Genomic DNA, 27,894 nt, shown 5'->3' with positions numbered 1-27,894 from the left:
CCAAAACCCAGAAACTGTCTTACGCACAAATAAATTCAGATGTATCAAAGTGTGCGAACGCATGGATCCAAGCACGTTTCTTTTGTACATCTCGATCAACGTGGAATTGAGCGCACATGCCGAGGTGCCAAACTCCTCCCTGTCCACGCCCTCATTTAAATATGCAATTTCATTTAAATAGGCCTCTGGACCTGAGATTCACCTCTTAATCCGATCACCTGGCACCATGAACAGAGGCAAAAAACGAAACTTCACGGAGTCTGAGCTCGAGATTTTGCTCCACGAGGTAGAAATGCGCAAGCATATGCTATTGGAACCCTGTCAACAGGGATAAATGCAAAACAAAAGAGAAGTGAGTGGGAGTGTGTTTGCGAGGCCGTCAATGCAGTGGGGTCTCAGCAGCGCACACACTCTGAAATTAAAAAAAAGTGGTCAGACCTCAAGGTGGAGGTGAAGCGGAGGGTTTCTGCCCACCGCCGAAGCGTGACCGCAACAGGTGGGGGGACGGGAGTGGGGGAACTCTCCCCCTTCGATTTGAGAGTGGCCGCTTTGATCGGTGACACGGCTCTCACCGGAGTGGTGGGAGCCCATGAAGGGGACACCGATCATCCCCAAGGTAAATATGCTGAATTCATAAATGCTGTAATTATACTGGTCATACAATTGGCTGCTTACAATACACAAGTCGTGCGTAAAGATGCCAGGATATTAAAGACTTTGACTCGTGTTTATTAACTTAATTTTTTTATTTTTGAATAGACAAGCAAGGAGAGGGCACGGATTGCTCCGTCGGCACCGGCGTCTCCTCCGTCGGCCCCGGCGTCTCCTCCGTCGGCCCCGGGGTCTCCTCCGTCGGCCCCGGCGTCTCCAGCCCCGGCGTCTCCAGCCCCGGCGTCTCCTCCGTCGGCCCCGGCGTCTCCAGCGTCACCGCTGACTCCGGTTTCTCCACCGGCTCCGCTGCACGCGGCGCCTCCAATTCATCTGCCAACCACCCGACCGGCCGTGTCCTCAACCGAGCTGTGCTGGAGTCACAGGCAGAAATCGTCAGAGCCATCGGTGGCATTAATGATCGCCTTGATCGGCTTATAAATGTACTCGGTGACATAAGCGCGTCAATAAATACACTTGTGTCAAAGTCAATTCTGTCCTTGCCTCTTTACATGCTTGAAATCACAGTCTGCCGGGCCCGTATGGCTCCTCGGGGTGGGTTGCAGTTGACGGGTCCGGCATCCGGTTCCTCCAGTGGGGGGTTGTGCTGCTCTGGCAGTGGTATGCCATGGTGGTGTGCCACATTGTGGAGGACGCCACAGGCCATCACAATGTGGCACACCTTCTCAGGTCTGTAGAGTAGCATCCCCCCCGACCTGTCCAGGCATCGCCACCGTCCCTTCAGCAGGCCGATTGCCCTCTCCACAATAATTCGCGTCCGGGAATGGAGGTCATTATACCTCCTCTCTTGGTCGGTGTTGGGGTTCGTAAGAGGGGTCATCAGCCACGTTCTTAGGGGGTAGCCACGGTCCCCTAGGGTCAGATGAAGCCGCAGAATACAATACACAACGTAAAAACCACACAATGAATGAATGCAGAAGTGCACCGCGGGCGACATTTCTAACTTTACGCCCGCTTTTTACACGAATAAAGCATTTACTCACCCAGAAGCCACCCATCGCGCACAGTGCCAGCCTCCAGCCTGTTCCCAACCATGCTGTTGGTCAGAATGAATGAATCGTGCGTTGAACCAGGCCACCTTGCCACGATGTTAAGGAGCTGCATTTGCGCACCACATATCACTTGGACATTGATAGAATGAAAGTGTTTCCTGTTAACGTAAACAAATTCATCCTGTGATGGCGCTTTTATGGCAATATGTGTGCAGTCAACAGCTCCGATTACATTAGGGAAACCGGCTGTTGCTGCAAATTGCGCTTTAATGTGGGCCTGTTCAACAGCATTGTATGGGAATTTGATGTACCTGGATGACATTCGGATGATTCCGTCCCACACAGCTGGCATGGCTCGGCTCAGGGTGGACTGGCACACTCCTGACCGATCGGCCAGCTCCCGCTGGAAGGCCCCTGTTGCCAGGAACCCCAGCGTGGTCAGCACCTGTGTGGGCACGGACAACCCCTGGCTCCTGGCTGTGTGGCGCTCTAGGGCCGGCCGCAGCTCTGCGCACAGCTCCAGTAATACTGGCCTGGGGAAACGAAATCGGCTCATGAGCCAATCGTCATCATTTGCGAGTAAGTCCTCGCGTTCCCTAAATATACGTTCCCTTCGGATGTGACCATTTGCGATGTCCTCTAACAACGCTAACACAGCCATTGTTAAAAGAATTTTCTTCATCCATTGCGCATGCTTTTATAGCCACCCATATAATTGCAAGGTGTGTTAATTGTTCATTAGTGTGTCTCTGATGTGCAAATCACTCTGATGAGTCATTGTTTTCACCTTTTTTCCCAGTTTCCCAGCGTCACCTCTAAGTGTCGCCAAAGGAACAATAGCTGTAGAAACGTGCGTACGACAGCTCTGGAGCTGGCGTGGGGACCGCACATTTTTACGGTCATTTCACGTTTTGTACATCTGAACGTGAGCGTGGAAAAGGACGTACGCCACGTTTTTGTGCGTACGCAGCCTTAGTACATGAGGCCCCTGATCCGTAATTCCAACCTGTTCCGGCATTGCGCCGTTGGAAAGAAAGAGACCGGCCCAGACCCGTTTAGCGGATCTGCCCCAAATGATAAACAAGACCTGGGCCAAATCTGGCCCAAATATTCACGCATAACGGGTCCAACCCGTTTCTACACCCTAACCGTGAGCACTTATGTGGATCACAGGTCACTCCACCCAATCTTTAATACCATCCCGAGTGTTTGTCAATTGTCTTGTCCAGTCACGTTTTTTCAGTTCTGGGCCCCGTTTCCCGATATTGATGGATCTTCGCTCGCAGGATGGTTCGAAAGGTGGATCTTTCGAACCATCGATAATTTCTTTGGAGCGTTTCCCGAAACTCCTCTTAACGTGAACGTGCATTCGCTGCACTCAAGACGAACGTAGGATTGTACCTGTCCACTGACATGGTGCTGAAACGGGCTATGACGCAGGGGGAGACGCAGGAATGTCGGAGGAAAATGGGGTTAAAAAGGGTTAAAATATCTCCCCATCAAGGCCAACCGCAGAGTAGCCTACGAAAAGAATAGATTGCAATAATATGAATGCTAAAGATATTAAAACACAATTGATTAAGCCTAGGCCGACATATATATCAGTCCTAATCAGTGGTGTAGTCTATTTTATTGTAGTGGGTATACTGTGATGATTCCCTCCCAGCCTCGTACAAACCCGTCCGACCGGTACGTGTACGTGTGTGGCGCTTATGGGGTGTCGCACCACACTCACCAACGCAGGGGTCTACACAATCCTGAGCGCACGATCGGGAGGTGGAAGTTGCGCTTTAGATGCCTTCACAAGTCCAGCGGAGGGCTCCAGTTTTCGCCGGCCAAGTCATGCGCTGTGATATGTGTGACAGCTATGTTGCACAACATTGCAGCTAAGGCTGAGGACGGCCTCCCTCATAACTACGCGGCTGGTTTTCATGCACGTCGAAGAGTGATTGAGACTTTTTTTTAACCCCTTCCACCCACATGTCACTAAACATTCCCGTCAACGTGACCAATCCCCACCATATCCCAGCCTTTTGCCTGCTCCTTTGCATTTTTTTTAAAATATTTTTATATTTAATAATTTTATAAATTGAAATACATGAAAATACATTGAAATACATGATTTTGAGACACTAGCTCAAAGACTACTTAAGGTTGTATCAGCGATTCTAGGCCGAAACATAGGCTAAATGATCACATTCATCTGATCTATCCTCACGATCCATTATCTGCCCGCCCCTTAAGCAGGCCATCAAAAAAACGCGTCTCTGCAGCCTATGCTCCGAGATCGTACACAAAAACATGGTAGGCCTACTACCAAGAGCAAGGTAAGTTTTATTACTCTGTTTTCTGGGAATAATTGACGCAAGCAGAAACCAAAAACCAGCCGTTTTTTCGTTTTTTTCGTTTTGTCCAAAAAAACGAAAATCAAAATTTAAGTTCGTTTATTCGTTTTTTGGTTCTTCTTACCAAAACGAGTTTACCACTCAATATCTGGTTTCCGCCGGTGGGCGGGTCCTCTTGTTGGGTAGCGTGCTTCATTGACCTGTGCTCTTCATAATAAAAGTTCTTCCGTTTGATAATGTCGACAAAAATATTACTGTATTATAGACACTAGCAGACACAGAGGACCACACCACCCACAGTCAACCTGACACGGCTTCAAATAACAATAATAGTATTCATAATCATTTGAAAATGAGAACTTATGAAGTTATGATGACTTCAGTGCAGTTGATGTTTAGCCACAGTTAATACATGCAGAGCAGACCTGCGATCGCTGGCTGCTGATTTCCTCACAGCCTGAGAGCTATGAGGAATAGGCCTACAAGTGATCACAACACATTGCTGACAGCTGAAAATTGCGCATTTGTTGACCTTTATCCATTTAAAGTAAACAAATTATTTTTTCTTGTTGAAAGATATTTTATATTGTTTTCATATTATTATTTACTGATGGTGTTTACAGAATGCAAGTGCGTGTTACACGGACGTAATTTGGGGGGGGGGGGACACAGGGGACATGTCCCCTGCGCTTTTTCAAAAGGCCGTTCTGGTCCCCTGCAGTTTTCACCGTCCGGAAACCATGTTACGCTATGGTAAACAGAGACTCGTCAGGCACTAGGACCAAGCGGAAACGGCCGCTCGAGCTGAAGCCAGTTTGCTTTCGTTTAGACCTGCCCACAAGCTCCTCCATTGGCTCTGCATTCCTTGTGTGATTGGCCGTCCCCGCTGTCACTCCATCAGGTTATAAACAGCACCAGTACGCACACCGGTCTGCCAGTTGGGGAGGAGGCCGTGTTAATCTTCCGCTGTAAGTTGGGCGTTTGTTCTGCCTGGGCCACGTCAGCTGGAAGGATTGTAATATCAGAGGTTTCATTTACATTAACGTTTGAATCGGTGTGTGTGTGTTTGGTAATTAGGCGCAGCCAGGATGTCTAAAAAAAGAAAAGTGGACATAAGAGACTTCTTTCAAAGTCAAAGTGTATGTTACTCAAAGAAATGCGTTACACCATCCTGCGACACCTTCACTGGCTCCCAATAAAGCAGCACGTCCACTTCAAGATCCTCCTCATCAATTACAAAGCTCTCAGTAATCTTGTAAAGTGTATTTGAGTTTTATTGAAAGTGCTGATTTTCTGAAATTTCTGGAGGAAAGCAGAGGTACCAGTTTCTATCAATCGCTCTAAAAACCCCATTTCCTAACTTTAGCCACGTAAAATATATATGCAGACGTTCAGGAAGAGCTCAGGATGCTCACAGTGAAGCCGGTTCAATGATAGGAACTAACTACAGTTTGGCCAAAAATGCTTCGGTTTCAGTTGTTTGTCTCTCAGCGGTGTCAAATGTCACAGGAGCCATCATGACATGACATCATCCTGTAAGGCTTAACAAGACGAGAAACTACTATAACTGCCTAAAATGACAGTGGTTCTGTGTTACATTCATTTTAAATAAATTTGATCACTTGACTACTTACACTGAATTATGGACATTTTATTCAATTTCTCCCAACCTGTGATATTCCTGCCAGTTTGACCTGCCCACCACTGGGTAGTGCTATGTAAATGAGGTCTGTTTACCATATATTCCAAAAATAAGTGTAAAATTGGTGCTACTGAGATGGAGTGAAATTGACTAACAAGGTGAAACACAGAATTGGGTGATAATGTTTTGCTACATGCTTTACAACCAGACAAACCAAAAAAGGGAACAGTAAACTTAAAAGTAGCAACAGAAAACTAGAAGAACTACTAGAAAACACAGTGAACTGAAGAGTTTTATAAAAAATATTTGTGTCCCCCCCACCTCTGAAATCAAAGTTTCGTCGTGTTATATTGAAAGCGAGGCTGAGTGTGCCTATGAATATAGGCTACAGTGAGTTTTTTAAGGTGCTGTACAAGCCAATCATATTGTCTACTCTGTACAGTGACAGGGAGTGTAAAGTAACCTACTTCATTCAATATTGAATAGGCTACTGTAGCCTACACTATGTACAAATGGTTTTGCTCATTGCAGTTGTGACAGTCATTTTAACGTGTCAGCAGGCAAGCTTCACTCATTCCAAAATGCATTATGCGTTGTCCTATAGCCTACTTGGAACATGTTTTGGAATGGATCTATAGTAGCGTATAGAAATTTGCTCATAACAGGCCAGCTGGAATACAAAGCAAACTCTTTGTATTCCAGCTGTTTTTTTTTGTGATGTTTTATGATGTTTCAATGTTGCGTTGGTAATGTGTTAGACAGCTTAGAGATGTTATGTTTTGTTAACCTGATTCCTATCCCACTCTGTTTAAGTAAAAGTGTGCTACTGCTGCAAAATCTCTTTGCTTTTGTTTTTTTCTTTTCTTTAATGTGTTTGGAAATGACTTTTAATGATGTTAACTAGATCTCATAACTGGCCTAAACACATAGAAATGTGTATATACCCTATACCGTTTGACTATAAGACCTCTATAAGAATCTCTATTCATGTAGTCAGTCAATGATCAAACTAGTAGCATGAATATGAATTACAGTCCAAGCGGGTTAGGCAAGGCAAGGCAATTTTATTTTTATAGCCCGTTTTTACAAACAGTTTGTCTCAAAGGGCTTTACATAGCATGAGCATCATAACAACATCCTCTTCCCTTAAGCCCTCACATCGACTGAGTAAAAACTCCCAGGAAAATCAAGGGGAAAAATTGGGGGGGGGGGGGGGTACTTGTGGACAGTAGGGGTGTACACTAGACATATTTGGGAAGCAAACTCAGGAGATGGAATGACATCTCGCAAATATTTATTTAATAAATTGTTTCAAATAACCCTACCTCTTTAAATCAACATCGTTCAACATTTTGAACGGGATGTGGGCAGGACGTTTTTTGCAGGCAGGACCTGGCAACCCTGCGTCCTGCCCACATCCCGTTCAAAATCCACCCAGAAGCAGCCCAAGGGATATATTAATATGTAACTGCATACAAATTTGTTCACAGACATGGTGACTAATGTATGATAGTAGGCCTTATTGACCCTTAACACTAATATTCAGAAACAACACTGCCTCAAAAGGATATTGGTCTAAGCAACACCAGTAGAGGCATATACTTTCCCTGAACTTTTAAACGTTGCAAACGTGCAAAACATATATTATATTTACGCGGCATTCAGTCCAATGCTTAAAAATATATCTGTGGCATTCAGTAGGCCAATGCTGTGGTAAAGTGTGCAAAGTATGAGTGAATATGAATATTTGATGGAGTATGAGTAAGTGTTCGCTTCTGTTACATAGATAGAACTTTATCAATCCCCTGCAGGAGAAATGTGTTAATGTTTGTCCCTATAAAACAATAATGGTAAAAAAATATAATACAAAACATGACGGTAACTCTAAAGTCAAACCGTCCAATCTGAAGGCTTTACTTAACCACTCCCCCTACTCACTTCCACCAATGCAAAGCGAACAGAACTGAGTATGGGAGGGCGTAGCCCAACTAGTTTGTGACAGACCCAGAGGAACGCAACGCAAATAAAATGTGAACATGTATTGAGGCTTTATTAAAATCCCGGACGATTTTGAAATTTCACCCGGACGCATTTGATTCCTACCCTTCCACTGTCAAATAGCGGCGCAAGTTGTGTGGCGTGTGAGCGTGTGCATGGGTTGAATTGCGTGCGTCTCACGGAGAGCCCTGCGCAATGTGCAGCTGTCAGAAATGTGTTGTAATCACTTGGATTCCTCATAGCTCTCAGGCTGTGAGGAAATCAGCAGCCCGCGATCTCAGCTCCTTTGATGTGAACGCGTACAGAGCGCATAGTTCAGAGCCGGACAATGATGTCGTAGTAAAGCCCTCAGGTCTATTCTGCATGTATTAACTGTGGATAAACTTCAACTGCATTGAAGTCATCATAACTTCTTAAGTTCTCATTGTCAAATGATTATGAACACTATTATTGTTATTTGAAGCCGTGTCAGTCTTGACTGTGGGTGGTGTGGTCCTCTGTGTCTGCTAGTGTCTATGATAAAGTAATATTTTTGTCGACATTATCAAACGGAAGAACTTTTATTATGAAGAGCACAGGGCAATGAAGCACGCTAGCCAATAAGAGGACCCGCCCACCGACGGAAACCAGATATTGAGTGGTAAATTCGTTTCGCTCAGTAAGAACCAAAAAACGAATAAACGAACTGAAATATTGATTTTCGTTTTTTTGACAAAACGTAGAAACGAATAAACGAACTGAAATCTTGAATTCTCGTTTTCTTGTCAAAACGAAAAAACAAAAAACGGCTTGTTTTCTGGTTTCTGCTTGCGTCAATTATTCCCAGAAAACAGAGTAATAAAACGTACCTTGCTCTACCAACCACTCAAAACCGAAATAAATAGTATTCCAACCAATCACTGACAAGGGGTGGGTGTTGTGTTTTTTTTGTGCTGCGTTCATCATAGATTTTGCTGGATGCATGAAACACGGAAGGGAGGGGCCAGCCGACTCTGTTTGTTTGGGAGCTTGCTTCAAATACCAACAGAACGTCACCGGACTACACCCAAACATCGCTGATACAACCTTTAATAATAGAAGTCGGTTTCAGCATGTGATGATAAGAACATGTGAAACCACATTCCTGCGTCAACATCATTAACTTAGGGGTTAGTTTTGAACATGCAACTAGTCTAGTATTATTAAGTGTGACTGTCTTGAGAGTGTAGAAGAGTGTCAAATGTTGTCTTGTTTGTTTACATTCCAGATAACTGGCCCCACACCGCTGTTTTGCTCCTCATAGAGACCTGGAGGTCTCTTAGGGAGAAGTTTGAGTGTCCCACCATAAAAAAAAAACAAGCTTGGGAGATGGTTGCGGAGTGCCTCAGAAAGGAAGCAGTTAATGTGACATGGCAGATGTGTGACAACAAGTGGAGGAACCTTAGGCACAGGTAAGCAAAATCACAAAAACTCAACCCCATGAAGAGGAGAGTCACTCTCGCACACACTTACCTAAACAGCTGGGTAATTTTCATCTCAACATTTCTAATGCTCTTTGCTCTGCACTTTTTGTCTATTCTTTCTATAGATACAAAATCATCAGTGATGGGCATGGGAAGACAGGACAGGGCCGGCGAAAGTGGGAGTATTTTGCCGTGCTGGAAGAACTTTTTGCTGGCGACCCAGCTGTGCAGCCCACAGTAGTCATCTCCTCAACCCCAACATTCACAACCCCTCCCCCACCACCACCACCAGATCAGGAAACACCATCAACTTCAGCTACCATGACTACGCCACCGGTGAAGCCGAAAACAAAAAAAGACAAATTGGATGACAAATTAGAGGAAATCATTAAATTACAAAAAGAAACGATAGCTTTTCAAAAAGAAAGAAATGACATCCTTAGGCAATTCACTGCAGCCATGGTTCGCATGTCTCAGGGCAATGAGCAGTAACTTATTTATTTTATTTTAATAATTGACTTTATCTAACTTATTCCATTTATTAATTTATGTAATTCCAAGGCAATATATAATAAACACAACAAACAATATACTTGACTAAGTAGTGATTCATTTATTAACTCTTTTAGGCCTATTCTGACCTATAACATTGCCGCAATGTCCTCCCTCTTTTGCTGTGCTGCTCTCCTCTGTACCACCCTAGGCCCATCTACAGTGGGAAGGACATCATCAAGACCATCGGCGTCCACAATTACTGCCTCGTCTTCTCCTTCATGGATAAGAATTAAATTGTGTAGGACACATGTGCTGGCAATTACTTTAGGAATGGTATCAAGTAGGACCATGTCAAGGTGGTGGAGTCTTCTCCATTTGCATTTTAAAAGTCCAAAGGCACGTTCAATGTGCACCCTTGTTGAGCTGTGGATATTGTTATAATTTTTTTGACGCTCAGTTAAATGTCCATTGTCTCGGTATGGGACAAGAAGGTTTGAGTCGAGTGGGTAGGCAGAATCACCAAGTAAATGGTACTGGGCAGGGAGGGGATGAGCCGTCAGCAGGGCCTTTAGGTCACTGTTCCGGTACACCCTTGAATCATGTACAGATCCAGCATTTCCAGTGTGTATGTGTGTGAAACGCAACTGGCTGTCACATACTAGCTGGAAACTAGCATATGCCTTTCTGTTAATGAAAGCATCTCTATGGGTTGATGGCCCTTTGATGGGGATGTGACTGCCATCAAGGCATCCCAGGACACCAGGGAAACCTCCCTTTCGCTCAAATCTTTCAGCCGTAGCAGGGTATTGTTCAGGCGATGGCCAGCGTATATATCTTGTCACTAATGCGCTGAGGCCCTCAACTACTTGCATCACATAGTAATGTAAACTGCCCTTGCTGACCCCAAACCTATCAGCCACTCCTCTGAAGGATTCTTTGTTGGCTAGCAGCCACAGTGTTGCCAAGATGCGTAGCTCCAGTGCAGGTTCATCACATTGATTTAGATGAGGTCCAAGGTCTTGGCAGAGTATCTAAAATAGACCAAAAGACATTTCTTCATGCATACATAGCCCACTTTGTGTAGCCGGGATAATAACTAATGGCGAGGCAGATGTGTATCTTAAATAAACAGAGAGCCTATGTAACATTGATTGTATCAAACGCTGCTCTCTTCGGCTACGTGACATTCGTTGCCATGGCATTAAACTAAACTATATTGAAATCATTTACTCCTTTCCTACAAGTAAGTTAACCCTGGGTTAACTTACCCGGTTATGTGATGAAACCGGCTTTGTGGAACACCCCACAGAGCGAACAAACTCGGGGTTGCCTCAAAACCAGCTACCTGAAACAGGGCTCAGAGCAACCGAGAGTTAAGGCCGATATATGCTCTGTTTTAGACGTAACGCGTAAGCACGTAAGATACATAACCCCCCCTTGCGCGGTAAAATATCCCCCCTTACGTGCTTAAGTGCGTCGGCCAAAATTCCTGACTCAGAGACGTAAGCACGTAATTTACACAAGGGACTTGTTTTAGACAAGTTTTGATTTACGGTTCCTTTAAGGTTCCTTAAGGCCTATTTATGGTCGTTTTAGACGCAGAGACGTAAGCACGTAATTTACACAAGGGACTTGTTTTAGACACGTTTTGATTTACGGTCCCCGTAAGGACTGCGCGTGTTGCAAGGGGATTCTCCGCCAGAACAGTAGGGGGAGCAACGAACGAATCTGTGGGCGTGGAAGTGGAAATCGCTGGCTTGTTTATATTTATAATCATAGCCGCGGAAACGTATTAGGGGTTGGACTCGCTACATTGATAAAAAAGATATATAGCAGCGCAGCTCAATTACACCAGTGCATGCGCGCACAGTCGAAAATCGATCGTTGTGTTTACACCATGGTTCACATCCAGCTGCTCACAGAACAAGTTTAGCGCGCCACCGCTCCCCTCATACTTTTTCATATAACTTTTTTTCAGCACTAGGTCATATGAGCATTAAATAAATGCTGCGTCTCAAAATGCCTTGGACAGCAGCGACGATGACCCGCTTTGCCACGGGCCGAAACAGTGCGGAGCGACCACAGCCAGAGCGAACACAGCGGGGCAGAGGAGTGTCAGGAATAGTCTTTTGTGTACACATCAGTACGGCCCATTTGCACTACTGTTTAGTGGCAATGCAGTGTTTTATTATATGCCTTTTAATTTTCGTATATTATTTCAATGAATACAATTTATTTATTTATAAAAACAAGATCTGGTCTTCAAATCTTTTTTCCAAACATAGGTCGGGTTTGTGTTTATATTCGGACCAATACGGTACAGCGGGCGCCCACATGACGTTAAGCATTTCCTGGTGCATAATGTGACGCTTCAGAACCTAAAATCCCGTTTCTCCCCGTTGACACAACACATAACCGGCGTTTTCAGAAATCTCCACTTTGGCCGGAGTTTTTATAATAAAATAATCGTTTTCTGTGATAAGACAGGGCCTCAGACAGGGGGTGCGGCAGCACCCCCAGCACCCCTACTTCCCGCGGTACTGTTTATAATTATCATAATTCGTTCTTGTGTTTTCTTCTTCTCCTTCTTCAAAATACTTCATTTGCTTCTGTCACAGCCTTTTAAAAAATGGCGCTATTATGCTGTAAAACCGGAAATGTTGAGACTCCTGAAAGGATGTGGTTAGCTGGCCAATCACAGTCCTTACGAGCTGCGTAGGGCCGTAGTGTTTTAGTCGCATAGTCAGGAATTTGGGCCGACGCACTTAAGCACGTAAGGGGGGATATTTTACTGCGCAAGGGGGGGTTATGTATCTTACGTGCTTACGCGTTACGTCTAAAACAGAGCATATATCGCCCTTTAAGGATTGCGCGTGTTGCAAGGGGATTCTCCGCCAGAACAGTAGGGGGAGCAACGAACGAATCTGTGGGCGTGGAAGTGGAAATCGCTGGCTTGTTTATATTTATAATCATAGCCGCGGGAACGTATTCTCAGCAGGGGGTGCTGGAAAAAAAAAAACTCAGCCTGGACTAGACTCGCAACTCGCTACATTGATAAAAAAGATATATAGCAGCGCTATATATCTCATGCTTATTAGAAACACGTTTAACGGTGAATCGGTGCTAAAATATTGCATTTCCCATTCAGATAATAAAGATTAATATAGATCATACACATTCACTTACTGGAGATTATGCAAGGAAAAGGCATATTTCTCGCTAGAAATGTTATTAGAAACACGTTTAATGGTGTATCTGTCCTAAAATATTGCATTTCTCATTCAGATAATAAAGATTAATATAGGCTATACGTAACAATTTCACCAAATGCTAGGAGAACGTCTCGCCCCCTGTTGGTGCTATTCCTCCATTCATTTAGAATGGAGAAGAAAGCGTGTTCTCCTCACGCTTTGGTCAGGCAAAGCGTGACCCTGAACACGCCTTGCGATGTGGACGAACGTATCTATTTCACGCCTTGGCGTGATACCGGGTGTGTGTGTGTGTGTGTGTGTGTGTGTGTGTGTGTGTGTGTGTGTGTGTGTGTGTGTGTGTGTGTGTGTGTGTGTGTGTGTGTGTGTGTGTGTGTGTGTGTGTGTGTGTGTGTGTGTCGCGTGCGACGCGAGTATGCCGGTCACGGGTGAAGCACCGCTCGACGCCAATGTTGTTTTTGTAAAATCTTGAACAACCGCACCCGTCGTAACTGCCGCCGTTAATGTAGTCAGTTGCTGAGATGTTCTACAAACTTTTGTTCTACAAACATTCATGTGTGAAACCAGAAATGTTCCAATGCAATGACCCCCATGTATTAAAAGGTATAACAGCATATACACCGGATGTCATTGTGATTGATGAGAATAACAGAGAGGTTTTCCTATGGGAAGTTGGTTGCACTTTTGACTCAAGTTTAGAGGAAGCTTTCCTTACTAAACAAGTTAAATACCAACCATTAGTGCAAGCTATCATACATTTAGGCTATAAATGCCAGCTTATCGTTTTTATTTTCAGAGGCTTGAGAATTATGAGGTTGTCCAAATGTAAAGCCAAGCAGCTTGCAACATATTGCTCAATCTCCTCCATTATAGGCAGCCGAGCTATTTGGAGGAGGAGGTGTTTTCTGTACCCATAGATTTTCTCTGTCTGTTAACAGACTGTGTGTAGAATAAGCTCATGTGTACGTATTGTCTATTCTGTGCATGTTTGACTCAAGTGGCCTACTGCAACATGTTGTTTCGAGGATGTAGGGCATCAAAAGCAACTGAAAATATTTGTGCCCTTGCAATGTATTTTATAAATGCGGACACAAATAAAGACATTGAAATGTGTGTGTGTGTGTGTGTGTGTGTGTGTGTGTGTGTGTGTGTGTGTGTGTGTGTGTGTGTGTGTGTGTGTGTGTGTGTGTGTGTGTGTGTGTGTGTGTGTATAACACGCTATTCTATGTTGAAATGCGACTTAATCCAGTGTTCAGGAAAACGTTGTCAACGTATGCTTTTGGCGACTGGGTTGGCTGGGTCAGATATACGTGTTTCTAACAAGATGATAGGCATTAAAAGTTACATAAAGTAACGGTTTAATAACACAAACGCAGGAAACACGTGAGCTTCTAGTTTAGCGAAAGCAGCGTCCATAGCAACCTGACGTCGTTGAAACATGCGAGCGAGCCGATAAAAGCTTCCTAATAACTATAAAACTAAAGATCAGACACAATCACTGACTGAAGATTATGCAAGTAAAAAGTATATTTCTCGCTAGAAATGTTATTAGAAACACGTTTAACGGTGAATCGGTCCAAAAATATTGCATTTCCCATTCAGATAATAAAGATTAATAAAGATCATGCACATTCACTTACTGGAGATTATGCAAGGAAAAGGTATATTTCTCGCTAGAAATGTTATTAGAAACACGTTTAACGGTGTATCTGTCCTAAAATGTTGCATTTCTCATTCAGATAATAAATATTAATCTAGGCTATACGTAACAATTTCACCAAATGCTAGGAGAACATCTCGCCCCCTGTTGGTGCTATTCCTCCATTCATTTAGAATGGAGAAGAAAGCGTGTAGCCTACTCCTCACGCTTTGGTCAGGCAAAGCTTGACCCTGAACACGCCTTGCGATGTTGACCAACGTATCTATTTCACGCCTTGGCGTGATACCGGGGCCCTGTACCACGAAGCTCGCGTAGAGGGTTAGCGAGATATGTTGAGCTGAAAGCCTGGGTTAGTTGTACGGTACCACGAAAGTCGATCTCTTTTAGCGTCGCTGTATCACCATGGTTACTTATGCTCGCAACCAAACCTGGTCGGGAGCAGTTTTTCGGTAATGGTGCGTTCGAGTATTCTCTGCGAGCCGACTCGGATCTCGGATCGGACGCCACGCCCACACTAAAATCGTTTTATTATGTTTTGAGCGTAGGTCGTCGGAGAAAAACATGGACGCCACCCGGAAAGCTATTGTTGCGGTAGCATTGGCCGACTACTACTACTACTATTTTCATTTATATTAGTACGAAAACGCAGCCATTTGAACTTCTACAATTTTCACTTCATTTCATGTTTCAATGTATCTTCTGCATATGTAAGTTATTACAGCAATACGAGTGATTGAAATTGCGCACCACCAAAGCGGTCCAAACACAATGAAAACAGTTCACTGAATGTCACACTGGGCGCATCCATCTTCAATTCTATCTCGGAAGCCTCGCTCGGTCACCGCTGAGTTCAAACGAGATGGCGAGATCGACTTCCGAGGAAAAGGGGCGTGTTTGTGCGTGTCGCTAGGCAACGTCCTCGGAGCTCCGAGACGGATGGATATTAAAACACACGTCTAGCCGGAGATCGGCTACTTAAATCGGCGTGCGCAGCTTCCTAGCCCCTCCTCTGACAATGGCGTCACCATTTGTCGGTGTTCCCGTGGACCCCGGCGCACTTCTCGTACAGGCGTCTCTCCGGAGACAGAGGGTTTTACGGGACAGAACCGATTCCTTGGCATTGTCTGACGATATTCAGATTTCAGACTTTATTGTCATTGTGCAAACAACGAAATTGGGGTTCTTCATGAGAGATACAGATTCTCATCAGAGGGTGTTCGTTATTTGATCGTCCTTTTGGACCTTATGTAGACAATGATTACTGTTGCGCATTGTGTCTCAGTGACAGAGTGCTAGAGTGGAGGTAGCGCGTCACTCTTGAATTTCTGCGCGGGGGGTTCGACTCCCAAGTGACGCGAATTTATGTGAAGCTTAAAGTGGAAAGGAAGCAATCAAATAAAACATGTCTATAGCACTAGTTAAATATTTAAATATACCATAAATACAAATAAAGTCGGAAATATGTCCCGTTATTCAGAATGAAGCACAAACACGTTGCATTAATTACAATGTTTTCAGCCTGTGCGCCGCCATCTCTGTTTTCAGAATACGATGACGTCACGAGAATGGTTGGTATTAACATTCTATGTTGTTTACATAGCGGCTCATAGCCTCACAGGTAGCTTACTGCCTCAACAAAATGGATATGGACGAATGGGATAGACCCACCAATGAGGGCAGGCATCCAATTGCCTATGCTTTTGAGCCAGTAAGAGAAGTCGGAGTTTTAGTGCCCCCAACAGAGCCTGACTATGGAGGAGAAATAGATGAAGGAGAGAGAGATGTATCTGAGCGCACAGGAAACAATCGGTGGTGCTTGTGTGGGGTTTGTGTCCCTATGTCCACTGACATGGAGAGTTTCTGCTGCCATGAAATGAACCTGTAGTAATGCAGTGTAAGATATGTATATATATTGCACATTATATATTATTACATTATTATATTTTTTATATATATATATAATAATTATTATAATATAATAAGATAAGAAAAGTAAAGTACACGGGTGCAGCAGCTGGGCTCCACGCTGCCTTACAGTTCGTTAATTTCATGATACAAGTAATTGTCGTGCCATTTGGGTGTGCACGTGAATATGCGAAAATAGTGCAACCGACGGTGTTTGCAAATGGATTATTTCCGATAACAATGGATTATTTTGGCGATGGATTAGAAATGATCAAGAGCATGGAGCGAGCTAGTCTGCAAACAAGACAATCTTCAAACAGTGAGTGTACTTGTACTAATTTATCTGTTTCTCTAGTAGTAGAAGCTAAGTGTACCTCTCGTTCCTCTGCCTGGCAAGCACGTTTCTGCGCTCTTTCGCTGCGCATAAGAGCAGCGCCCGGGTCCGATCTGACGGGTATGTCCGTGTCTCCAGCACTACATCCACTAAAATTAAAAATAGTTGGCACAGCATCTGGCTTCAGGCGATTGGTGGGACGGCGAACAAATCTCCCATCTTCAGAAAAAGCTCCCTCTTCGATGTAATCAGCCTCTATAAAGTGGTCGCTACATACTCTCTGCCCTGGTCCCATTGGGGGGCTGAGGCGTTTCAATGCAGCTAACCATCTTCGGAGCACTTCAGGCTTCTTGACGGGAATTACATGGAAATGAACTATTCTACCGCTCTCCTTTAACCGATAAAATTCGTTTGAACAGCCAGGGGCAATACAAAAGGACCCCCCTGTTCTTCTTCCAATATCCGACATGTTTATTTTAAAGAGCCAACCATTCTGATGACGTAGCGCCTGCGTTTTTAAAACATGGCTGCGCCCTAGAGCCGAAAGTCGTTATAAACATGTCATTTTACGGTGAAACTACTTGAATTTCAGTATTGATGAAAATCCATGTGTTTCCAAAAATGAAAAAACAAACAAAAAATTGACACAGTTCCCAGTGCTTCATTTCCACTTTAAAAAGTCCTAATTCTCATGCATATGGAATACTTATTCACCAAAGCTTATGGAATTATATTTTTGTGGTTATTTCGAACTTGAACCCATATTTTCAAGGCCGTGCTGGTAGGCTACCACATCTATGGGGGTAAAATGCATGATGATAGACCGGCGAATTTGAACCCCGGTCGCTGGCGTTCGGGTCTTATAGGCCTACTAATCCACTGCGCTACAGCCGCTACCTCTCAGCGGTCAAAAACATGCGATACATTTCTTAAATAGGGTGTATTTAAAGTGAATTCCCTAAATGATAGAATAAGGCAGGATGGACGTTGCTTATGCATTTTTAAATCATCATCATTCTATTTGGATTAATGGCGAACAATTCTGCATTTGGCATAGTTATTCTATTTGGATTAATGGCGAACAATTCTGCATTTGGCATAGTTATTTTACAGACAATATGCAGAATCTTTCACTTATACGCATATAGACTGCTTGATCTAACGTAAAGGTGGGAAAAATGACGCAAAAAACGCCCCTTTCACGTGAACGCGCACTGAACCTAAAGCGGAAAACGTGGTTCAACTAATTGAATCTAAAGTGAGCTTCGTGGTACCATTTAACTCTGATTGCGAGTTGCGGCTCTGTCGAGACAGGTTTTCCCAAGAAAGCCTGGGTATGTTCAGCGAGCTTCGTGGTATACCCCACCGGTTGGTGTGTGTGTGTGTGTGTGTGTGTGTGTGTGTGTGTGTGTGTGTGTGTGTGTGTGTGTGTGTGTGTGTGTGTGTGTGTGTGTGTGTGTGTGTGTGTGTGTGTGTGTGTGTGTGTATGCGTGTCCACTGCCCAACCCCGCCCATCCTCTGGTTTTTAATAGTTCTGACTGAGTTTTCAAGAAGATTATACAATACATATTATTGCACCCCAACTGTTTGTGCGCTGGGTTTTGAAATACCCAAGAAAACCGTGACCCGCGCCTTTGAGGTTTACACCCGCGAATCCGTTTTTAAAACAACCCGTGAAGCTCGCAACCCTGCATCACCGTCACCTTCGCCGTACTGGCAGTGATGGGAAGTTTCCAAATAATTATAATTCATGTAGGCTATTGTAGGCTATATATAACCAGGATTTTATGTATTTTATAACCTTGTTGGTTGTTCAATAAAACGTATTCACGGCCAAGATACGTGTTTCAGACTAAATACGTTAAATGAAACGTTCCCCGAAAGGGAAATATGCCTTAGTGACAATAATGTGCTATACGTTGACATTCAACATATCTGGGATACGTTTCAACCAAACATAATCCTAGAAGTAAATAAATGGCCAAAAAAATAGGCTGAGAACGAACGTATCGAGAGCGATACGTTCAATAAAACGTAATCACGGACAAAATACGTTTTTTGCCAAACGTAATTGAGAATGCCGAATAGTTCTCTGGGAACGTAATTTTGATGAGACAGGGTCACTCCACCCAATCTTTAATACCATCCCATTGTGTTCCTCAATTGTCTTATCAAGTCACGTTTTGAAGAAAAAAATTAATAATAGTAATAAAAAGATAAAATAAATATAGTAAAGTATATGTGATATGATGGTTGATCTTTTATATTGAGTAAAACTTTCATGTTCAGCCATGTTCATGTGCGTCACTAGTTCCCAGCTTCAGTTTACAACGAAAAAGGGACACACAACATTCTAGAATTAATAATGACGTTCAAATATGAAATCCTTTACATATTCACACACATCTGCAGGTAAGGTTTTCAGCATCTATATTTACCCTACCTTCAACCCGAATGTAAGGAGTGAAGAGAGCAATAGCGTCACTTTTGTTTGTGAGTCTGATCTGCTTCAGTTTGTAAACGATTTAAGGCTGCACCCATACACCACATCCACTCAACAAATGAAGCAACAGCAACCCCTTCAAACAACTGTAACCTGCCCAACCTAATAACATACGGAGTATAGGGGCCAACATCGATCACAAAGTGAGAGTGAGTGTCATCGAGAAGGAGCCGGATCGTGGACAAAAAAAATCCTCAAATCGATTGCAGGGTAATCTTTTTTTGATTTTATACTGATATTTATAGAAATATGTAGGCCTACTGTCTCCAAAGGGCTTGGACAAAGGACATTTCCAGTTTATTATGCAATTAAGAACTTACGCTCAAGTTTGTACAAAAAAACCAGCTAGAAATAAGAAATATAAGTCATCTTTGCTTATTCTATAGCCTATTTATTTTTTAACTACTGGGTTCCTATTATATTATTACAGTAGTTACGACCTACTGAGCAAGTATATGGCTGTTTGGGAGAAATAATGGTAGGCAGTTTACTTACTTGAATTATAGTAATTGGGTAATTTGAACTAATTAAATGTTTTACCGTTGCCGCTGCTAGTTAGCGAGCTGAATCTACCACATTTATCGGCGCATGTGCACAATGTTATTTCAGTTCTTCCATCACATGCATGGAAGTCCTTTACAGTGAAATGCATACTTCTATGGAGTGCCGTTTGTACACTTTTGCCCATGAAAAACATACTTTATGATGGCTCAACAGACGGACCCCGACCTATCTATCGCTACAAAATAACCATATTTGTTATGTTATTTTTAGTGAGCCACTGATCATTGTGCACTTATTCCAGATTTTGTTCAAGCTTTGCTTAATTTTCCCCGGATTTAGCAAATAAACACACAGCAAAACACACTGAAATATATACTATTACTATACTATACTATTTATCTGATGCATGTGAATCAACTGCATTTGACATTTTCAAGTAACCCACACCGAATTTGACCAATATATATTTCTTATGTTTTCATTGGGTGGCAGTAGGGGTGGCCAAGCCCAATCATATTATTATTCTTTGTCTGGAGGTTAATGCTCAGTCGTGTGTGTGAGTGTGTGTGTGTGTGTGTGTGTGTGTGTGTGTGTGTGTGTGTGTGTGTGTGTGTGTGTGTGTGTGTGTGTGTGTGTGTGTGTGTGTGTGTGTGTGTGTGTGTGTGTGTGTGTGTGTGTGTGTGTGGCAGTTTGGCCTAGACCGGTCACAGGCCCATTCCAATCCTTTGCATTTAACATTAAATAAAAACGAAATATAGCAGAGTTAAGGCTTTCAGAACTCTAACATTCTTATTTTTAACCCGCCAACATACGTTGTTGACAAGTAGACAAGACAAACCGTGTCACACCGTATTCTGTTATATATACATTAACTGCCAACTCCTCAGTATAGACAAGGGTGGATTACTGTACAAATCAATGGCACTACTGCCCACTAGTGGTCAGATGTAAGTATCCCACTCTACAACATAATCTATGAAAGTTATGTTTTTAATCCGCCCCTCCTCTCTCTATTGTTTTAGGGTTAACAAACCCCAGGACTACTACTGCCACAATGTTGAAAGCGAAATATGAAGCGTTATTTAACCATGGGGGGCTGAAGAGGATTATCATCAGTCGAAATCGCGCCAAATATGCTCTCATCTTCTTCCTCCTCGCAACCTCTGGTCTCATGTTCCTGCTGCGCAACATTCTCACTCTGGAGGTTAGTGTTGCATCGGTCATTGTGTGTGTGTGTGTGTGTGTGTGTGTGTGTGTGTGTGTGTGTGTGTGTGTGTGTGTGTGTGTGTGTGTGTGTGTGTGTGTGTGACAAAGTAACATTTTGTTTAATCCTGAGTTACTTAGTGGGCCTAGAACAAAATATAATATTTGTGATCCTTTATTATATTTTTTATCACAACTTAATGCTAGGCCTTTCTGAATTAACGTGAAATACACCTTAATAATAGCACGTCTTTCATTTTATTGCACTATAAAAAATGAAAGATAGTGTTTTTTGGGGGACATCACACCTCCTCTACCAGTGTGTAGCACCCACCTCAGTGATATCAACCAGTATGCACCATAAACCTCCCCAAACCTCCCCAAACGCTGGCTATCACAGCTGAAAGGTAAGGAATGACACGGATGATCATTATATATATATATTTTATGGTATGTGCAAGCAGTACGAACCAAAATGTGTAATCCAGGCCCTCATGCACGGCAATACACCGATTTGTCATGTGTACGCACCTCTGAAAAGTTTCGGACCGGCTCCACAAACAGAGGTCTCGAACTGCTCGTCCACAGCAACATGAAGGCAAACACTGACTAGTTTTCAAGACTACTTCTCAAGGACGTGGTCACCTAAACATTAAAGCAAACCTCTCTACTTATCCTCCTCAGAAGCTGAGGTGGCGGAACAGCAGCCACACAGCCTTCCCCCAGATGAGGTCCGTCCCGCCGTACCAAGCCCACACCTTCTGCAGCCACATGTCCCGGGAGCCCACCCCCGATGAAGCCCTGGAGGATCGATACCTCCTCAAAGCCATCGCCTGGCCCAAGCTCCCCGCCCGCCCCGCCCCTGCGCCCCTCAACCAGACCAGCGACCCTGTGCACAGCCTGTTCACCATCCTGCCCTCAAAGGGCCAGAAGGAGTGGCATGTTGGGGACCAGCTGGAGGCCCTGGTCCAGATGAACGACTTCCAGGGCAGTCCCAAGCGCTACGGCGGGGACTTCCTGGTGGCCCGGCTCCACTCCCCGGACCTTGGGGCCGGGGTGGCGGGTAAGGTAGTGGATCACCTCAATGGCTCCTACTCGGCACTGTTTCCCCTGCTGTGGGGGGGCTCGGCCCAGGTGCAGATCACCATGGTGCACTCCAGTGAGGCTGTGGCCGTGCTGCAGCGGCTCCGCGAGGAGCGGCCCAACCGGGTCTTCTTCAAGAGTCTGTTCCGCTCGGGCAATCTGTCCGAGACCACCACGTGCATCCCGTGCCTGCCACTCAACTACCCGCAGCAACCCCTGTGCAATTACACCAACCTCCACACAGGGGAGCCCTGGTACTGCTTGAAGCCTAAGCTGCTGAGCTGTGACACCAGGATCAACCACGCCATGGGTGGCTACGAGAATCCCCTCTTCACCAACAAAGAAGCGCGGCTATTTCAGAGGTCTGTCACTTTATGATGCTTTTCTCGTTCATGTCATTTATAACTTTGGAAAATTCGTTTTATCGTTGTTTGTTTCATTGCTCGCAGCCGTGTAAACATCAAAGTTGTCATCCATGCGTCAGGACCAGATCGTATCAACGTGTCAAAGATAGGTACAAAGAAACTGCTACAGTTAATGGAGGACGTTGCTTATGTGGTGGTGGTGCCCAGTTTTATGTATTTCTTATTTTGAAATTTCTTTGAAATTTCTTCTTAGAAAACAGCAACATCAAACCAGAGCCGGACAAGTACACCCCTTCTGGCTATTACTACAAAGGCACTTGGAGGCCCCTCGGTGGAACTTCTGTTCGCCAGTTTAACGACCCCTCGTCCATCACGCAGTGCCTTACTGGCAAGGTGATCCATATGTACGGAGACTCCACGATGAGGCAGTGGTATGAGTACCTCAGCGCATTCATACCAGGTGAGCACTGACACATGATCTCTGTTCGCACGAAGCTCTGACCCTTATTCATGAGTCATTGTTCATTTCCAATGGGCGCGTTCTTTCGTTCTCTCCTTCAAACAGATTTCAACCTGCACCGTTCAAAGAGGGTGGGGCCCTTGATGGCGGTGGACTTTAAACACAACATCCTGATGAACTACCGCTGTCACGGTCCGCCCATCAGAATCTTCCCTGTCAGCACCAGCGAGCTACGCTACGTCGCCAATGAGGTGGACGGCCTGGCCGGAGGCCCTGACACCGTGGTGGTCTTCAGCATCTGGGCCCACTTCACATCCTTCCCCATTGAGGTCTACATACGCCGCATGCGGCATATCCGCCAGGCGCTAGTACGGCTCCTGGACCGGGGCCCCGGAACCCTCGTGATAATCCGGTCGGCTAACTTTGTGGCCATGGACCAGACGACGAGCAAGCACAGCAGCGACTGGTTCTCGCTGCAGATCGACAAGGTTCTCAGGACCATGTTCAAGGGCCTGGCTGCTGTGTTTGTGGATGCCTGGGAGATGACCTTAGCCCATCATAGCCCCCACAACATCCACCCGCCCCCGCCCATCATCAAGAACATGGTGGATCTCATCCTGTCTCGTGTGTGCCCTGACAAGAAGAAGAGCTAATGAAAAACAAAGAAGGGGGGGGGGGGGGAGTAGTTGATTCAGATTCATGTGATTGAGGAGCAGGTAGGCATTAAGCACCTTGCTAAAGGATGCCTACAGGTAGTCTCAGGACTTTGGAGATCGAACCCAGTATCTATTCACACCCTAGCCATTACAGTTTGGCCCCCCAGCTGACAAAATGATTGAAAATCATTTGGTATTTTCTAGTAACCTCAGGTTGTTTGTTCACTATTTAAATTGTTAATTGTTAATTGTTTTCGACCGAGACAGTTGAGGCCACCCATGCGCTGTGGCGATGGGTTTTGGGGTTGTCGGGACGCCTCACCCCTAAGGTGGGGGCTGTGCAGCGACGGTGGGCGTGGTCGCCATGTTCAGTGTGCCGCAAGGGATCCTGGGGGGTTTTGACTCTCGCAAGTTGGACCCTTGGCGCCCTCCTTGGTCCTTTGCGGCAGACATTGTGTGGGGTTAAAGGGTTGGGGTATGACTAGGTGGCAGAGTAATTGTGTTGGTGTAATTGTTTCCGACATAGTCACTGAGACGTCATGTTAATTGGTTATGTGTAGAGATGTCCGATATTATCGGCCCACCGATATTATCGGCCCGATATTAGCATAAAAATGTAATATCGGTCAATATCGGTATCTGATTTTTTTTGCCTTAAAACCGATTATTATTATTATTATTTTTTTTTTTATTATTATTTTTTTTTATAGCTCAAATAAATGTTTTCAAAATTGTGCAGTACAGTGCACATTGTAATTGACTCATATTTGTGCATTTATTCAATTAAGGTTATTGAGTTTTAGTTAAAGAAACATACTGCTATGTTGCACATAGTTGTTCAGGTACAATGTTTTATCATTTGTGAAGTCAAGTTGTCCTATTTGTTGTGTGCATTGTCAAGATTATCTCAGGGAGAGTGTAATCCAAACTGTTGTCTGAGACCATTAAAAAAATAAAAAATAAACATGGCACTTTTCCCTTAAATTAAGTTGAAGTATTTTTCTTATTTTGCACAGACAATGTTAACATTTGGAAAGCCTTGTGCATTCAAGAATGCATCCAGTGGGGCATCACAATAACATTAAGCATGTTGTGTTAATTCCACAACAGGAGATATGTAATGTTACCTAAATTAGGTTTGAGGAAAAATAAATAACCCAAATATCGACATCGGTATCGGCTGATATCGGAATCGAAATTTAGAGTTGGACAATATCGCATATCGGATATCGGCAAAAAAGCCAATATCGGACATCCCTAGTTATGTGGAGTGTGTGTGTTTTAGAAAGGCAACTCGCAGGCATGCGGTGTATGGGGCACAAGAGTTGTATAACTGCTTAATCTGGGCTCCCTTCTCGTCCTTCCCATGCTGCTCACAATAATTTTCTTCTGAATTGATAGCTGTGACGACCTCACCACACACTCACACACATGCTTACACTACTGATTAATGACATTTATATATATTCTGTTGTTTATAGTCTTGGGTTGTGAATAAATGTTTAAGATAATTTCACTCTATAGTCTGGTCTCCCATCTTTGCCACAGTCAAGAGCCGGGCTGTGATATGATATGGATTAAGAACACTTAACATGAGGATGATCGTGGGCTTACTCCAGCCGTTCCGATATTCTATTCCCTCAACCGGCTTCAGCAACATTTAATCGATTCAAGATCATTTTAAAAAGATTTTTACTGATCTATCTTCAAACCTTGATTTCTCAATGCTAAAGGGAAACCGTGACACTCAATTTTTCTAATACAAACAATACTGCTTCATCTGCATTTTGTGAGGGAAAAAAACCTGCTGCCATATCAATTCCTGGCCCGGCCCTTGGCATAGGCAGTATAGGCGAATGCTACGGGCGCATCCATCCGCAGGGGCCGCCCTGTGTTCATCTAACTTTAACTCCAATGTTTATGTTTCTTAATACCAGTAGTTATGTCGAAATAAATATCAGACAACATAACATAACATGTAAATTAAAAGAGCGCCCTAGTTTCCGCCCCCCCCCCCCCCCCCCCCCCCCCCCCCCCCCCCCCCCCCCCCCCCCCAGACTCTACCTGAATTGGGAGGTTGGGAGGGGCGAGTTACCTTAATTACCAACTCGATACATCATTCTGACCGAAGAGGAGAAAGCTATCTATTTGCACATGATCACAATGTCAAATAAACCTAAACACTCTGGCGCCCAGGGGAGGAAGAGAAAGAAAGAAGAGGAGGAAAAAACGGGAAAGACAGAAATACAGTAACTTTAATTTGTTTATCTTTAATGTAGGCCTGGCTGGCTATATAGCCAACTGGTCACTTTGTCGGGCTTTTGTTCACCTTTCTATCTTTAATTCTCTGGAGCGAACTGTTCGCTATACATAACTCCGCTTAATATATGGCTATTGATTTAATTTATTCACTTATCGAAGCAATATGTGGTTTTAAATGTGTTTTTATTATTTAGTAAATACAAATAGTCCGCCAACAGTTGTCAGGGCGTAGCGCGTTGCCAAGCAACGTGTAAACAACATAACCAGAGTTAACTTGTCATGCAGTGTTTGTTTAAAAAAAAAAAAGGAACAGCAGCTCTTTACCTAGCTGGTCCGCTGCTCAATCCAAACCCCCACGCTTCAATGAAAATCAAAACATGTCAGTTATGTACATAGGTCCATAACAGTTTGTAACCCACAGTAAAATGGGGGTATTATCCTTAAATTATCCAATGCATTGTAGTAACCATTGTTGAGCAGGTTTATTTTCAAGCTGACTTTTGGATGATAGTTTGTGGTTTGCATATCTTACATTTCCCATGTCTTTCATATCATAATATATTATTGTATTTTTTTTACACTTTTTTTTTTTTTTTACACGAATCAATTGATAACTAGAGACTTTGTAATAATTGTATTTGCCCAAGAGCTGTGCCATCCATACATAAATTAAAGTTCTGCTCCTCCCCAATTCAAATTTGTGACATTGTAACGTAGAAATGCGTGTAAACAATAAATACAAACTCTCATACACACTTTACATGAGCTGGTTTTTCAACCAGCACAATGTTACACACGCCTCTTTGATCTACCCTGTAAACGATGGAGATACAGCACAACTACTAGAATAACATGTAGGCTACCCAGAAGTATGATATAAGGAAGAGCAAGATCGTGGACAAGAAGGAGGAAAGGAAAAAATATCCCAATGTTGAAATTTCTGTTATTGACAACACAGTCTCACTCCAAGAACGTCAAATACCGACTGTTGGCAAAGGCACTTTAGCGTCAGTGGCTGACGGGAAAGGTACCCTGGTACCCTTCGGCGTCTTCTGCAGACGGAAAGGGGGTGCTCCGGCAGCCCATTCACTCCTGTAATAACCCGACTACGTCCCTTGGCTCGGAGTCAGTTGGGCCCGCCCTGGACGGACGAGCCTGTCAGTCTCCCACCAACCAAAAAAAAATAAAAAAGATTGCAGGCAACAATGATTTCTCCAATATAAATTATTCATAATAATATTTCAGATTTGTAATAGTTTGAAAGAAATATGGATACACAGCGGAGGACCACGGAGGGTCATAGACAGTGAAATTCATGGTAAAAGCCAGGAGTGTTCTGAGGAGTCACGGTCACCTAAGGTTGACCACTCTGATCAAGCCGAAGCTAACCGGGCTACAGACGTTAGCACTAGGCACCAAGGGTCAGCTAACCCTACACAGCCGAGGTCATTACAGGCGTCCGAGCCGGGGGATCTGGGCCTTGATAAGCCCAACCAAATGGCTTTGAGAACCAGTGTTGGAACGTTACTTTAAAAAAGTAATTAGTTATAGTTACTCACTACTTGTTCCAAAAAGTAACGGAAGTTAGTAACTGAGTTACTCTATAATAAAAGTAACTAGTTTACCAGGGAAAGTAACTATTTGCATTACTTTAAAAAAAGAAAGTTCCTATATGTGAAAGATTTGATTTTTCTGAGCAGTTTTCACTTGGCCTGAATGTGTTAAATGGTTGAACTGCCCATTCAAGGCCCTGATATGCTTCCAACTGAGGCCCCGTCCACACTAACCCGGGTAAATCTAAAAATGCATCAATATTCATCCGTTTAGTCCTTCCGTCCAAACTAAAACTGAGAATTCCGACGCTGAAAAACGATGCTTTTCGAAACGATCGCTGAGGTGGATAAATGTGAAACCGAATGGGTTCGCGTTGTAGTGTGGACCAGACGGAGGCTTTCAGAAACGATGACGTTCGATTGCCATGACACTGCCACAAGCTTGCGCTATAGACCGAGAAGCTCATCAAAAGAATGGCAGGTGAAATGCAAATGAGGATCTCTCTGTACATTGTACTAATTTATCTCCAGAAACAACTCGACATATTGAGTCAAACATAATCGTTGCTCCAACGCCGGAGGCGAGCGCTGTACTTAATGTTCTTAAGTGATGG

At 44.0% G+C, this 27,894-nt stretch overlaps 2 protein-coding genes and 2 long non-coding RNA genes across 5 annotated transcripts; 3 read left to right on the top strand and 1 right to left on the bottom strand.

Annotated features, from left to right (window-relative positions):
• Positions 1 to 717: 717 nt before the first annotated feature.
• Positions 718 to 2,427, bottom strand: LOC115548725 (putative nuclease HARBI1). Of its 2 annotated transcripts, XM_030363535.1 has the most exons (4): positions 1,973 to 2,422; positions 1,653 to 1,705; positions 1,153 to 1,521; positions 718 to 1,022 (listed from the first exon to the last, which is right to left on the bottom strand). In XM_030363535.1, the coding sequence occupies exons 1-3, from the start codon at positions 2,341 to 2,343 to the stop codon at positions 1,157 to 1,159; spliced, it is 789 nt and encodes a 262-aa protein (XP_030219395.1). In that variant the 5' UTR covers positions 2,344 to 2,422; the 3' UTR covers positions 718 to 1,022; positions 1,153 to 1,156. The 2 variants fall into 2 exon arrangements, 1 of the variants encoding a protein (XP_030219395.1); XR_003977635.1 differs by lacking the exon at positions 718 to 1,022 and having other exon boundaries at positions 1,160 to 1,521; positions 1,653 to 1,767; positions 1,973 to 2,427.
• Positions 2,428 to 4,671: 2,244 nt separating this feature from the next.
• Positions 4,672 to 5,639, top strand: LOC115548719 (uncharacterized). The gene is made up of 2 exons (XR_003977633.1): positions 4,672 to 4,974; positions 5,084 to 5,639. It is a non-coding gene; the product is annotated as an uncharacterized LOC115548719 (long non-coding RNA).
• A 2,959-nt stretch (positions 5,640 to 8,598) lies between these two features.
• Positions 8,599 to 9,643, top strand: LOC115548714 (uncharacterized). Its single transcript, XR_003977631.1, has 3 exons — positions 8,599 to 8,794; positions 8,893 to 9,076; positions 9,214 to 9,643. It is a non-coding gene; the product is annotated as an uncharacterized LOC115548714 (long non-coding RNA).
• Positions 9,644 to 21,493: 11,850 nt separating this feature from the next.
• On the top strand, positions 21,494 to 23,503 carry LOC115549551 (NXPE family member 3-like). Its single transcript, XM_030364827.1, has 5 exons — positions 21,494 to 21,499; positions 21,586 to 22,346; positions 22,434 to 22,498; positions 22,603 to 22,809; positions 22,915 to 23,503. The coding sequence occupies exons 1-5, from the start codon at positions 21,494 to 21,496 to the stop codon at positions 23,460 to 23,462; spliced, it is 1,587 nt and encodes a 528-aa protein (XP_030220687.1). The 3' UTR covers positions 23,463 to 23,503.
• Positions 23,504 to 27,894: the final 4,391 nt, after the last annotated feature.

This window comes from Gadus morhua, chromosome 1 (genome assembly GCF_902167405.1).
Source record: "Gadus morhua chromosome 1, gadMor3.0, whole genome shotgun sequence".
Classification (NCBI taxonomy): domain Eukaryota; kingdom Metazoa; phylum Chordata; class Actinopteri; order Gadiformes; family Gadidae; genus Gadus; species Gadus morhua.
This window is presented reverse-complemented; position numbering and strand designations above follow the sequence as displayed.

Coding starts and splice junctions, on each gene's coding strand:
- LOC115548725 (XM_030363535.1), bottom strand. CDS start 2,343: ATGAAGAAAATTCTTTTAACAATGGCTGTGTTAGCGTTGTTAGAGGAC. Junction 1,706..1,972: donor ATCATCCGAATGTCATCCAG/GTACATCAAATT, acceptor TCTGACCAACAG/CATGGTTGGGAACAGGCTGG. Junction 1,522..1,652: donor GCGCGATGGGTGGCTTCTGG/GTGAGTAAATGC, acceptor ATCTGACCCTAG/GGGACCGTGGCTACCCCCTA.
- LOC115549551 (XM_030364827.1), top strand. Junction 22,347..22,433: donor GAAGCGCGGCTATTTCAGAG/GTCTGTCACTTT, acceptor CATTGCTCGCAG/CCGTGTAAACATCAAAGTTG. Junction 22,499..22,602: donor TATCAACGTGTCAAAGATAG/GTACAAAGAAAC, acceptor ATTTCTTCTTAG/AAAACAGCAACATCAAACCA.